Source organism: Talpa occidentalis, unplaced genomic scaffold, assembly GCF_014898055.3.
Source record: "Talpa occidentalis isolate TD23 unplaced genomic scaffold, MPIMG_talOcc4v2.1 talOcc4.8, whole genome shotgun sequence".
NCBI lineage: Eukaryota > Metazoa > Chordata > Mammalia > Eulipotyphla > Talpidae > Talpa > Talpa occidentalis.
The window spans coordinates 111,920,678-111,934,274 of NW_023605194.1; the positions used below are offsets into that span (position 1 = coordinate 111,920,678).

General features: G+C 39.1%; 1 protein-coding gene across 8 annotated transcripts in view; it reads left to right on the forward strand.

The window, feature by feature from the left end:
• INPP4B (inositol polyphosphate-4-phosphatase type II B) overlaps positions 1-13,597 on the forward strand; it is a 543,252-nt gene that overhangs the window by 453,825 nt on the left and 75,830 nt on the right. For all 8 annotated transcript variants that reach the window (XM_054690015.1, XM_054690016.1, XM_054690014.1 and 5 more), the window contains one exon: positions 6,721-6,877. In XM_054690015.1, the coding sequence (XP_054545990.1) occupies positions 6,721-6,877 (157 nt within the window). The remainder of the gene's footprint in view (positions 1-6,720; positions 6,878-13,597) is intronic.

Consider the following 13,597-nt stretch of genomic DNA (forward strand, 5'->3'; position numbering starts at 1 on the left):
AAAAGAAAAGTTAAGCAGAAAGAGAGTGGCATGCACAATTCCTGGAGACAGTGAGACGTCAATGGTTGAACATTTGGATGGATGGGAAATAAGGAGGAAAGCACTGTAAGCTAAAAAGCAGCATGTGTCAAGATAGAATTATTAGTTCCTCTAAGATTCTCTTCGTATCTTTGAAGTTCAGCGCTGAGCAGGCGTGAAGCTGATGCCCAGAAAATATATGTTGAGCTAATTAGCAGGATGTTTCTAGGGCAGCAAGAAGACTGACCTGGATGGATTTTTCACTTTATAGACTAGCAAGAAATAAGAATTATTTAAGTCCACCCAACGGCAGAGGTGCCTCTAGGCTGAGAGCCGGAATGTGTGCTGCAGAACTCAGCCTGCTCAGATCGGGGGAGTGCTGGCATTGGTTTATGTGGGTGAATGGGCACCCCAGTGTGAACCCGATTGTGTGCTAGCTAGTGATAGAGTCTGGGCAAGAGCCACGCCAGGCCGGTATGGCGAGGTCAGCAGTGGAGAAACCGTTACTGGTTACCTGAATCCACTGTGTGACCAGGGACTGAGACTCAGAGTGAGGCCAACAGTGTGGTTATTGGGAAATGGAGGTCAGGGGCCCTCCAGGGAGTGAGTAGGAGATGTCACACAGGAGTGTTGGTAGGAAGCAAAGGTTGGGGAATCTCGCGTAGTCTGACGGATGCTGCATCTGGTCTGGCTGTTTTCAGGGGACGTGTGTACAGTGGAGCCTGGGCCTCCCTAGGCTGTGGAGTATTTTAAGGGCAGTTCCTTCCACCTGCCAGTCTGGGTAAAGTTAGACTTTAAGAGAAGAGCCTTCAAGCTCTTGAAAGAGTAAAGGTTTGTGGCGTTGAGGAACTAAGCCAGCAAATTGTTTTCAGTCAATCAGAGAATCTTCTTTTTAAAGATGTGATTACCCTTGTTGATGCACTGGTTGGTTCTAAGTAAAGTCCTTGGATTGGAAATGACCAGTGGGGAACTGCGCATGGCTACAGAGAGGTAGCAGGGCCACTGTAGACACCTCTCTCAGTTCTGGCTCATTCTTCATATTCTTGCTGATCAAAAATTGGACTAAGAAAGTTGATCAGCTAAGCATTGCTGACCTTTTTTTTTTTTTTTTTAAGTTAACTGCTGATTCTAAGCAGTCAAAATTCCTCTTGATGTCACCAAGCTCATAACTCTGGGGCCTGTTGAGTCAGCACCAGTGCCCTGGCCTCATAGCTCGCTTTCCAGGTGTAATGTACCCATGGCTACTCCATCGAGGTTGTGCATGTACTGCCCCTGGACTTGACCCCATTTAACTCAGGTCCTAACCCAGAAATAAGTAAGCTCCAAGATCAGCACCTGAGGCAAAATGGAATAAATATTGCTGCTAGATCCCCACTGACTTTGTGCCCTCACTGCCAAGAAAAAGTGTATAACCACTTTGCTTCCAACAAGTTGCATTGTCTGAAAGCTCCATTAAGTTCAGGGACACCAGTTAGGCTCCATTTAATAATTTAGATTAGACTCTTCTCCACCAATTTTCCATTACTTCCTTCATTAGCAGGAGACATAGCAAGATAATGTTGGCTATTTCCAGGGGGAAAGCCCAGTGATCAGTTTTGATAGGTGGTTATTGTTTTGTTTTATTTCTAACTCTCTCACATGGCTGAGCTGCTCACCAGGATCTGGAATTGCTCACCCTTCCCTCACCTGAGGGGCTGGAAGCACATGTTCAGGCAGCCATGGTATTCTTATGCATCCACTGAATTTCTCCCTTCTGAGCAACCTTTCCTCTTCATGGGCAAAGTGTGAAACAAACTGTATGGTTTTAACAGGGAAGACAGTGGTGTAGGCACCAATCTGCCAGCAGTCTAAGCAAAAGGAATTTCCCATGTGGCCCGCCCTACTTAAAATTCATCAGAATTAAGAATGAATTTTTGCTAGTTATTTCCCTCTGCATATGTTTTCACAGAGATATCACAGAAAAAACAGATATTCAAGGTTCCCCTTCAAGTATTTTGCTTCTCCATTTTTAGCATCTTAGTTCCAAAATATCCAATTATCTTGCACCTCTGTCTCTTACGAATGAATTTATCGTCTCACCTTTACGTCCTGTAATTCATTTCCTGTTTTATATCTGGTCACATGAATGGATTTTTGGGTCTTGATACTGACACTCTAATAGTGTTGCCCATTTATGGCCATGGACCCTCTAGCCAAGTGATTGTTCCATCCTTGATTATATGATACTCTTAATAACAGACTTCAGGGTACATGTGACCAGCGTGATTTTTTGTAGAGTCATCTTTTAGTCCAAAATCTGCCTTGGGGTTCATTTTCAAGTCCCAGATAACTAAAACCTGATCTTACTCCTGTGAGGTGACACACACCTTCACCTAATCCTTCCCGGCTCCTTCTCCTGACCTTTATCTTGCTAGTCTCCAGGGATCTGATCATTTCAGGAAGAGGAATTCTCCCTGTGTACCATAAGTCTGTGGAAAATCATACAGGAAGAAGTAAGTCTTTTAAGTCAAATTGAATCTTTAGTCCAATTATACCATTTTTATATTGTATGTCAGTCACCTTCTCTTACATGAAAGCGCATCCTCTCTAGAAGTTGAGTCAATAATATTGACCTTATTTGGTCACTAGTCACGGATAAACGAGCTACTGTGTGTGGACCCTTGGATAGAAACAACAACCTCTCTGTCCATCTCTGGATTAATCCTTCTCCTTCAACTTCCTTTGCTCCCCCCACACTCTGTCTTTCTTCCAGCACCTACGCAAAGCAGTGAGGACACAGCTCTCAAATAATTCACACTTTAGTATTGAACTCACAAATGCAAGTCAGTGACTTTAATCTACTCGACAGGTGTCATAAGAGAAGGGAACAATAACCAGTAGAGCTCAGAGTTCTCACCCTACCCGCAAGGCAGGATGTCCTCTCCTGCAGATCAAGAGTGAGTGGCTTGGGGTCTGCTGCTGAGCAGGCCTGCATAAGGCATTGATGTGCATGGATTGTGTATTTCATGTTGCATGAGAAACTGCTCAGCTTTCACCCCCCACAAACATCCTCGCAGCTCCAATGTCCTCTGCACATTTAAGGACATAAAACTTTTGTCACATGACCCTTCACTTTGCTGCTGGTCCTGGGCAGTGAACATGCTTCACTCTGTTTCTGATACCAATAAATATCCCTCTAGCCGCTGCTAAGTTGATCTTCCTACCAGTGGAATTCTGTCACCTGCAATATCTATGAGGGAGGAAGAATAATAATAAACTAAATTAATAATTATTCTTTTCTCTACCATATCTTCAGGCTGTGCAGAGATAAGGTTAAGAGTGGTTGATCCATCCCTTGTATCCCTCATGCTCTTTGATCTTTGAGAAAATATATACAATTTCATTTAACATCAGCAAGAGAAAGACAGTTGAAACTGATATGTGAAGTAAACCTGGACAATTATAATAATCCCCCCACACACTTTTCCCTCAATAGCAGAGTTAATTCCCAGTATTAGCTGGAGAGTTGCTTCATTTTTCAATTAAATAGACTTAAGGATGCAGTTGTTGGTGCTGATTAATGCGTATTTGGAATGGGGGCCATTAAGTTTGTTATTATCGTCTGGAATGTAAGCGCCTCACCAAACCCCACGATGCGTCATTTCAGAACCTCAATTTATTTGCCTTCATCAAGCATTTCCTCCTGAAAGGTAGAAATGAGCTTCTCTAGCTCTTCTCGTTTATAGCTCAGAGGTGCCTGCAGCTCTGATGATGTAATCCATGGATGTAATTATGTGTTACTATCCCTTATAGGGGAAGTGCTTTTAATTCTTTGAGGGGTAGACCTGTCTTTACGGGAAAAAATGTTGTGATTAATTGTGATTAATAACATCCTTCACACTTAAGATTACAGGGTAATGAAAAGAAGCTTGATTCATTCAGGAAAGCCAGGAAGCATAGAATATGATTTTGCCAAATTGTAATAATTTTACCAAACACTTTCTTAGAAGCTGTGTCATTACACTCTCACTGCAGCCTTGTGAGATAGGCAGGCAAAGATTTTTCAAAATTCTACATGAACAGACTGTGATTCCCAAAAATGAAGTGGTTCTCCTAAGCAGCATTTTCCTTAAGTGAACCTCAAACTTGCCTTTTCTAACTTTGAATGTGATGCTTTTCTACTCATCCTGTTTACTCCGGCAGCTACAACAGGCATTTGTACATCCTCATAGTTGTTTTAATGTGGCTAAATTATTCAGCTAGCTTAGTTTTTACAAGACAACTATAAAATAGTCTAAATTCAACTTTAGTTCTTTCTTCCACGATTTATCCATCCATTATTAGTTTATATGTTTATAAACTAGCAAAATTAACTTCAGAAAAAAAATATATTTGGGGAGAGATATATAAGCCACTTAAAGAAGTACTATAATTGAGCATTATCTTTGTACTAAGTACTACTTGAGTTCTTGAAAGCATCTACTGAGAGACTTTTCTGGCAAGATGCAAAGGAATCGCCATAAATCTACTTGGTTCTTATGTGATAATGTATTAGTCAGGATTCTCCAGAGAAATAGAACAAGTAGGGTATCTCTCTACATATATGTATTTATATGAAGATATATATACATATATAATGAAGACATTTATTACAAAATATTAGCTCATATGATTTTAGAGGCCTGGAAGTCCCGCCACCTGCCAGCTGAGACCCAGGAAGGTGATGGTGATGTCGTCCTGGACATCAGGGGAGCCCGGGCCTCTAGTTCCCAGTCCAGGTCTTTAAGTTCGAAATCCAAGAGCACTGAGGGCAGGAGACTAATACTCCAATTCAGTCACTCCGTCAAGAAAGGTCAACATTTTCCTTCTGCTAACTCTTTGCTCCACTCGAGTCCTCAGTGGAGGAGATCATGCTCATCTACCTTGGGGAGGGCAAATAGCTTTGCTAAGTCCACTGACTCAATCACTGACTTCACAGGCACATCAGAAATGCTGCTTAGCCACATCTATAGCCACCCCATGGGCCCATCGGGTTAACACATAGAATTAGCCAGCATAGATGGGGAGTGACAACGTCCAGAAGTTATCAGACTTAGTGTGATCAGAAACACAAGGGGAGCTTGTGAAAATTTCAGTTTAGATTACCTTCTTCTGGTGGTTCTGAAGTGGGTGGGAACAAAGGTGCACATTTTAATTCTGTTTGAGGTGAACTGGAGCCCACACTGTAGGATCTTGTAGCACTTGTTGTAGTCACATTAATGGAGAAAGAAAGAGGCATGATGGTTGCCCGGGGCTGGGGAAGGTACAGTGTTTCAGTTTGGGAAAAAGGAAAAACTCCAGAAGTGGAGGGACAATTGATGACATTTGTACAACATTGTGAATGGACTTAATGTCATTGACTGTACACTTAAAATGGGTAAAATGGTCGACTTTGTTATTTCTCTAACATTAAATAAAAAATAGAATTTCTCATGCAAATAGTGGCCATTTTTCACAGCTATTGGCTTGTCTTTGCTGTCTTCCAAAGTGTTGGTGAGGAGGGCCTCCTTGGTGGCACAAGAGGTTAAGATGCAGCCTATGAGGCTGTCCACAGCTACTGCAGCACGAGTTCGATCCCCAGCCAGGGAGCTACCCACATGGCACAGCAGACCTCTCCTGTCTCCCTGCTGCTCCTCTCAGCAGTGTATTTCAGTCAATCTGCCTATACTGTTCCCAGCTCTGTCTCTAGTGAATCCTTAAAAATACACACACACACACACACACCCCACACACTTCTGGCCTGTACCCAAGTCTTGTATGCATAAATAAATAAATATTAAAAAAAAAACAAACGTGTTGGTGAGGAAAGTAGATGTTTCCAGTCTTAAACATCATAGTATGTAATCAATGATGGATTAATATTGCATGTTAGCGTATCATTTCTTCATGACAAAACAAAAATAATGTACTAAATGAAAGGATTTATCAAAGTTAAATTTTGCTTTCTGAGGAGAAAATAGATTCTTGTATATCCAGTCTGGACAAATGAATGAAAATGTCAGCCAGTCACTGCGTTGTTGGAAACAACCAAACTGGGTCTTTTGCTGGCACCAGGAAAGCCAAACTCTGAGTCTCGAGAACTGTCTCCATATGAGGAGTTTATTCAAGATGGCTATCAAGAGATTCAGGGGCATCAGCACCCCAAACTGGTTCCCCAAATGGCAGGAGTGCTGGGCTTATACAAGGGGCGAAGGAAGGTGAGCAAAGGCAGGTTTCTCATTTCCAGGCCCAAGGAGGTGCCACAGCCCAGGCGATACGAGTCAAGGTGTTGGGCTTCCCAGCAGGTGCTTCTCAGCAATCAGCAGATGTTTGCTTCTGATGCCACTGTTAGCTCCGGGGGGGGGGGGGGTAGGGGGAGCACAGAAAATTTTATTAGCAAAGGAGCACAATCCATTTCCCAGGCTCCCTGAATACAGGTGGAGCCAATCAACTGTCACAAGGAGAAATTAGAGGGTGTGCACTTAACAGTGAGTTTCAAACTCAGTTCTAAAGAGGGATTGCGAAAGGGTGGTTAGAGTTTCCTTCTTGTTTGTTCCTGATTTTTGAGTTGATGGGAGTTTGTGTTGTTGTTGAAAATGGAGGGGATCTGGCTACATGGCCAGTTCCTCTAAAATGGATCGGTCGGATTTTGCCTGATCTTGTTTTTACTATAAAAATTTATAGTGATATTCATGTTCTTTTCAGGATAGGGTGTGGGCCAATGTGGGGAAGAGCCTGAACTGCATTATTGCTATGGTGGATAAGTTGATCGAGAGAGACGGCAAGAGTGAAGACAGTAGCAGCAACAAAGATGGAGAAAAAGACCCTTCCCAAGTGGACACCATCATCACTCATCCAAAGGGTAAGGAATCGTCTCCCCGTCGCTGACTGAGTAACAAACCGGGAAAGTCATGGTAAAATGAGAGAGAAAAAGAGGAGTCAATAGAGCCTTTGATGAAAGTGCTGACAGCTGCTTTTCCGCTGCTCTGGCATGGATGATGGAAGGCTGTTTATCAAATTGCATCTCAGTTGTGTTTTTAGAACTGCTTGCAGTGCTCATTTTTTTTTTCTTTTACTACATAAAATCCTTCTTGAGAGAAGAGTGTTCACTTTTAAAGAATCTGACATAGTTTAATCTACGTTTATACATTCCTCCAGACATTATTAGGAAGGAAACAGGCATCTGTTCTTCAAAGTGAGCAACTTTGAGGGATATCAGGACCCAGTAACTCAAAATGGCTCCTGAAAACGATGAACTTGATAAAAGGCGTTTTACCTTTTTCTGGGGAAGTTTTTGTGAATTGTCTCAAAGAAGTTTATGATTCACTCCATCTAAGAGGGATATGTGCATTATTCCAAAGATGTATTAGAAAGGCTCGATTTTCATGTGCATGCATATATGTTTATATGCTAATATATCTATACATACAGAATGACGTGGCCTGTAGACAGACACCTGCAGATACTTTCCGATACCGTATAACAAGGTTGGCTAGCAGACATGATGATCAAAATTTTAACCATAGTTGTGTCCCTATAAATGGCCTTTTGGTTGTAATTTCTTATTAATTTAATTAATTTTGCCAACAAAAACTTAGACAAATATTGCATGTCTTTATGGTAGTAAGATCTTATGTTAGAATTGTCCCATTTCACAAAGTATCTCAAAATGTTTGAAAAGTATAACAGTGTCGCCCCTCCCTCTTCTTAAGAAATCTGCTTTTCCTTTTACTTTAAGAAAATACGGGTGATTATAAAATTAAATTTATGTCTTCCCAATTTGTTTTCCTGATTTTTCATTACTCATATTTTCATCAAGAATTTAATTATGTGAAACATAAATCTTGCATCACTTGATTAACAGCAGAACCATTTCTAAATCATATTTGTAAATAATGACTTTATAAAGTTTTTAGATTACAGATTGTCCCTCTGTCTATACTGTGTATGCACAGAGGTGCAAAATTTACACTCATGTCCTTTTCTGTTCACACCTGTTTAGTCTAACTACATATGGGGATTTTCTTTTTTAATAGTATTAGTTTTATTAAACTAATGAATCTTGCCCAGCTTCATGACTTCACATGAATCAATATGAAAGCTTGTCATAGCTTATGTCATAAAGAACTGGTGTACTTCAATTTTCTTTAATTGAACATTTATTGACTATCATTTCTGAGCCAGACACTGTGCTGTGCTCTAGAAAATGAGGTAAAGAGGCAGCATTCATTTCAGTGACTTATTCTGGCCATTGATGAGTTTTCAAAGCCTAGTATTTTTTTAGAAGAAATAAGAAAGGGATGCTGGATTTTGCTATATTTTTTTGCTTTGATGTTTCAAAAAAAAAAAAAAATCATTGAAGAGAAGAGAGTTCCAAACTATTTGAAAGGATACATTAGATCACTGCATTCTACCAGAAGATTATTACCCAGGTGATCAAAAACTGCATTTTAAAAGTCAAAATATATGGTAGATAATTTATCTGTAAGATTAGAGGAATCGCTTTTATTCGGTTGCTATACAAGTTGCTACCAACATGGATTCACACCTGGATCAGCAGGTTAGAGTCAAATTACAAAACGGTGACCTCTCGGTTTGATTGTGTCGCCTTCCCTTCATCATTCACCTCTAGTTCATCTATTCTTTTTTGCTATAAACATGTTTGGGAGATAAGACACTATTTAAATGTGTAAAATGAAATAGATACTTTTGACTGAAAATTGTTAAATTACAATCAAATAATTTCAAAATTCAAATGTTTGTGAATGATTCGCGTGATAGACAATTGTCTACAGTGTGCATGTTTTGGAGAGGATATTGGTACATAGGAAAGGATGTTAACAATATATAAATAGATGTTTACAAATGAATGTGTATCCCAGTATCTTCAAATATATGAGGTTGTTACTGCCTAGTTGGAGTAGAATTGATTACATCAGGGCCTCCCTGGTGGCGCAGGGGGTTAACTCTCAGCAGTATGAAGCTATGGCATGAGTTCAACCCCCGGCCAGTGAGCTACCCACATGGCACAGCAGACCTCTTCTGTCTCACTCTCAGCAATGTATTTCAGTAGATCTGCCTGTTCTGCTCCCTATGCTGTCTCTGGTGAATCCTCTCACCCCCCACACCTCTGACCTACACCCCAGCTCTCGTATGCATAAATAAAAAAAGAACTGATTACCTCAATTATTTCATAAAAATTTATTTTTATTCCTTTATAAAACAGTGCTCAATTCATTACAAAACAACACATTATTAATTCTTATTATTATCATTTTATTAACATCTTCTTTATAGTAGAGAAAAAACAGTTCCAGTTTCTATCCTAACTTTTATCACCCAAAGCAATAAAGTAGAGAAAGTGTTAGTCCCATTTTGGACTATTATAAAGCAGATGAATAGCCTAAACTGCTTGTATTCGCCTATACTATTTCCCAACCTATTTCAAATATAGATACATGAGATATACATTCATTAATAGGTGCCCCAGCTTACCTGCATTTTAAAATTTTATTAGAAAAGGTACATATATACCATGGAATATTACTCAGCATTCAAAAAAGATAAACACATGCAATTTGCAGCAACATGGATGACGCTGGAAGGGATCATGCTCAGTGAAATAAGCCAAAAAGAAAAAGAAAAATACCGGATGGTCTCACTCATAGCAGGAATCTAGAAAACTTAAATAAGGGACCAGGAAAATGAATAACTATAAGAAAGTGAAAATCAAAATCAACAAAAACTATGAACCAGAGACACTTTTTGGGGGGTGGGAGGCGGGAGGGGAGGGATTGGGGTCAGAATGGGGGGATTGCAATTGTATGGGGAATATAAAAATAAAATTTATTAATTAAAAAAAAAAGAAGTCCAAATGATTTTAAAAAATAAAACTCCCTTTGGAATTTTCTTTCTCTGTTATTCTGACAAATGGAATTAGAAAACAAAGAAAGCCAAAAAAAAAAAAAAAGAAAAGGCATAATGATTTAGAAAAATTGGAAAGAGAAACAAATAAGATTGTGTATGATTTTAGTTTTCTCATTTCAGTCAGACATAACCATTTTGAACATAGTTCTCTCTCTACACACACACACACACACACACACACACACACACACACACACACTCACACACACTCAATCTACTGTGACCAAACTGAAATGCACATTATAAATACACATTATGTTCTGCATAGTTCCTGATGTAAGTTTTCTGGAAATGAGAAGGTCATGACAATAAATTAGTTCATCAAATAAACCACTATTTTAAGTATTTAATTATAATAACAGTGCTGCAAGTTATATAGAAGCATCTGAACATCTAAGTCTCTAACTACACTTTTGACATTTCCCCCATTAGAGCACTAGGAATGGAATTATAAGAAAGAGTTATCCCTTCCCTCCCACGTATTTTCTTAAGCAATTATTTGTTTACATTAGCATGGACTCATAAATACTAATTTTGTTCTCTGGTTCTGTTATTATTTGTTTGAGGGTCAGGTTGGTCTGTAGGTAGCCACTGGGGGCTCCTTCTTGCTGGCCACAGGGACCTTTTCTGGTTCCCCAGCACAGTCTTCACCCCCCTTCCTGCCTCACGGTTTTTGCCTCTCCCATACTCCCTGGCACCCCAGGTACCCTAGGGTACCACCCAGGCTTAGGTGGAACTATTTTTCCTGGAACCTGGCTTTTTTTTTTTTGTAAACAGCATCTAAAAAGCAACATTTGCGTGGGTAGGAACAATTTGATGGTTCTGTGTAACAATAGACACTCTCAGCAGCAACAACCACAGGCACCATTTTAACTGACGTCTTCCCAGTCTTAAATATTTTCCCTGACTTCACACCAATTTGGATGGGAAATATGTTGTAATTTCTGGCTATTTGTGAAGTTTGACATTATATAACAATGCTCCATTTCAAAACATTATTTTGGAATTCACTTCTTCAGTAGCTCCATATTTATCCCCAGTGCATGGAGTGGAAAAGGTGTCATATCCTTTTCTTATAACAACTAATTAATGAATTGATTCAGCGAGTGACCTATACCATCTAGAATTTATTGTAATGGGTTCTGTGATACTGACAGGCATTTCTAGCCACGTTATGTATCAGTGATTATTTTCTTCTGGTGGTATTAGTTTGGTTTTCTTTCTGTACATATTAAGTCCAGTAAATATTTTTTTTCCATTTCTTTTTTGATTTATTTGTTTAAATATATTTTACAACATGTTCATTTTTGTAAATGGTATGCTTTCTCCTCTCGAATCAATTTCTGGAATTTTTATATTTGTTCATGTTTTGACAATTGTATTTATATTAAGGATACATTTTGAATTCTCATAGCCTAGGCCAAGCCTAGGCATTTCTCCTTCTTGACCATTATCTTTCTATTTTTACATCATAGTTGTAATTTATATTTGCTTCACTACATATATGCATGTGTCTATGTGTATACACACATATACATACATATATTTTAAATCTGTAGTTTAGAAAGTTTTTTGTTTCTTTTAAAGGTTTTTTTCTTTAGAGCTAGGATTGTACAATATGTCTTCATAAATTGACTTTCAAGTGAACATACTGTGCTAAGACTTCCTCTACTGTGCTCAACACAAATAATAAAATAGCGAACTTCCATATATGTGTATATACATATATACATACATTTACATTAATTTGAATATACATATATACATGAATATAAATGTGTATATATATTTGCACGTTTTCTGAACTATCAAGATTGCTCATTGATTTTTCAGTACGCTTGAACATATTTATGAGTATTTACAATAGCACAGGCATTCATTTTCATAATAAGTTGAAGACTCATGGATAAAACCAGTGCATATTAGAATCTCAGATTTTGATATCCCCTTAAAGATTATGCAATTAAACCTCCTAAATTTATGTAAAGAAGCTTATCTACATTATCTCTGCCAATTTCACCAAACCTGTGATACAGATCTCCACCGTAGAAAACCATGTGTATTTCCTAGACTGGCATACTCCAGGTGTAGATCTAAATGGGTTTCCTTTGATTTTATTCACTGGCCCAGATCTAATCCTTTGCAACAAGCAAAACGCATTTATTTTCCTTTTCTACATTACAGCTAAAATCTTATCTGAGACCAACCATCATGCCTTTTTATTTTGTCACTTTTTAAACCATTTTTCAAAGGAATAGCTTCAGAGTAACACAGAACAACCACCTCCCTACTTTTAGATACTATTCTTCTATTAATAATATCTAAGTTTTAGCTCTTTTGACAACCACATTTTACTAGTAAATCTACTGTTTCCCATTCACCTTGCTAAATCTGACCTATCCTTCAGGTTTCTCATGATGCTATAATATTTAAGCCCAGTGATGTGCTAGAATTTGTGAAGTATATGGGGCACAAGGAAATTAAGACATGGTCTATCTCGGTTCTACAGAGGAGATTGATGCCTAAGCCCATGACTGCAGGATAATACACTGTGAGCGCTCGCTGATAAATACCAGCTCCTTTCATCCATCTTCTCTGCTGTCCTACTCGGGTTTATTTTATTCACATTTTATAAACATTTCTTGCCCATTCATAGAAGTAATAGATAAAAATGATGGGAAAACAGAGATAAACACAGGCCCTTGAGGCACAACACAAAAAAATAACTGTGTGCATTGAAATACAGTTGAAATGCTACTCTTTGGGGGCTGCATATGCATCTACTCCTGTGACTGCATGGCCTGTTTCTGCCTTTCGCAAGGGTCCCATGAAATGCCTGGTGCAAAGCAAATATCCTGTGTCACTGATGACCTTTTTCTAACCTGCCCAGCTATACAACCCTGTCAAAAAAGAGGATGGAGTTCCAGTCACATAATTTTTCTTAATGAGCCCCTGCTGACTTCAAGTGTCACTGCTTCCTCCTCCATCTGAGGTAACTATCCATGCAGGTCACAGAGTTAGTCATTTACTACTGGTTAGAGTTTCTTTAATACTCCTGTCCTTCCCAACATCAAAATTCCCTTAACATGTAATATACGAGGAGCCTGGTATGAGAGCAAATGAGTCAAGGCCAGGCTGGGTCATTTGAGTCTCTGTGCTCATGCACCCCAAAGTCTGAGGGAGTATGACATGCAAGAGTAAATAGAAATCACCGTGACAGGTCGAGAGACACAACACTGAGGAAGAAAGGAAAAAGCTTATTTCCTGCTCTTTGAACGGTGGTCTCACAATTTTATTTCTCATTAGATCCTGCAAATGATGTAGTCATGCTTTCCGCATTGCACGTAGAGAGACCCACAGGACTCATGCAAGATATTCTCAAAGAGTGAGTGTAATGGAAAGGCACTGGAGCGTGGGAGGAGGCGCCACGGGCCCAGGGCAATCTGGGCCTCCAGTTATCACTTTTTCTGATGTTTCAGATAAATCTCAATCTTTAGAGAACTACCCCAATTTTTAAAGGTCAATAATTTTATTGATGATTAAAATATGAGAAGGCAAAATAGAATATACTTGAGGGTCTAATAAAGCTGGTCCATGGGCCACTGGTTTGAAGCCTCTAAATCACCAGTTTTTGTAAATGTTGTTTTAAATATTC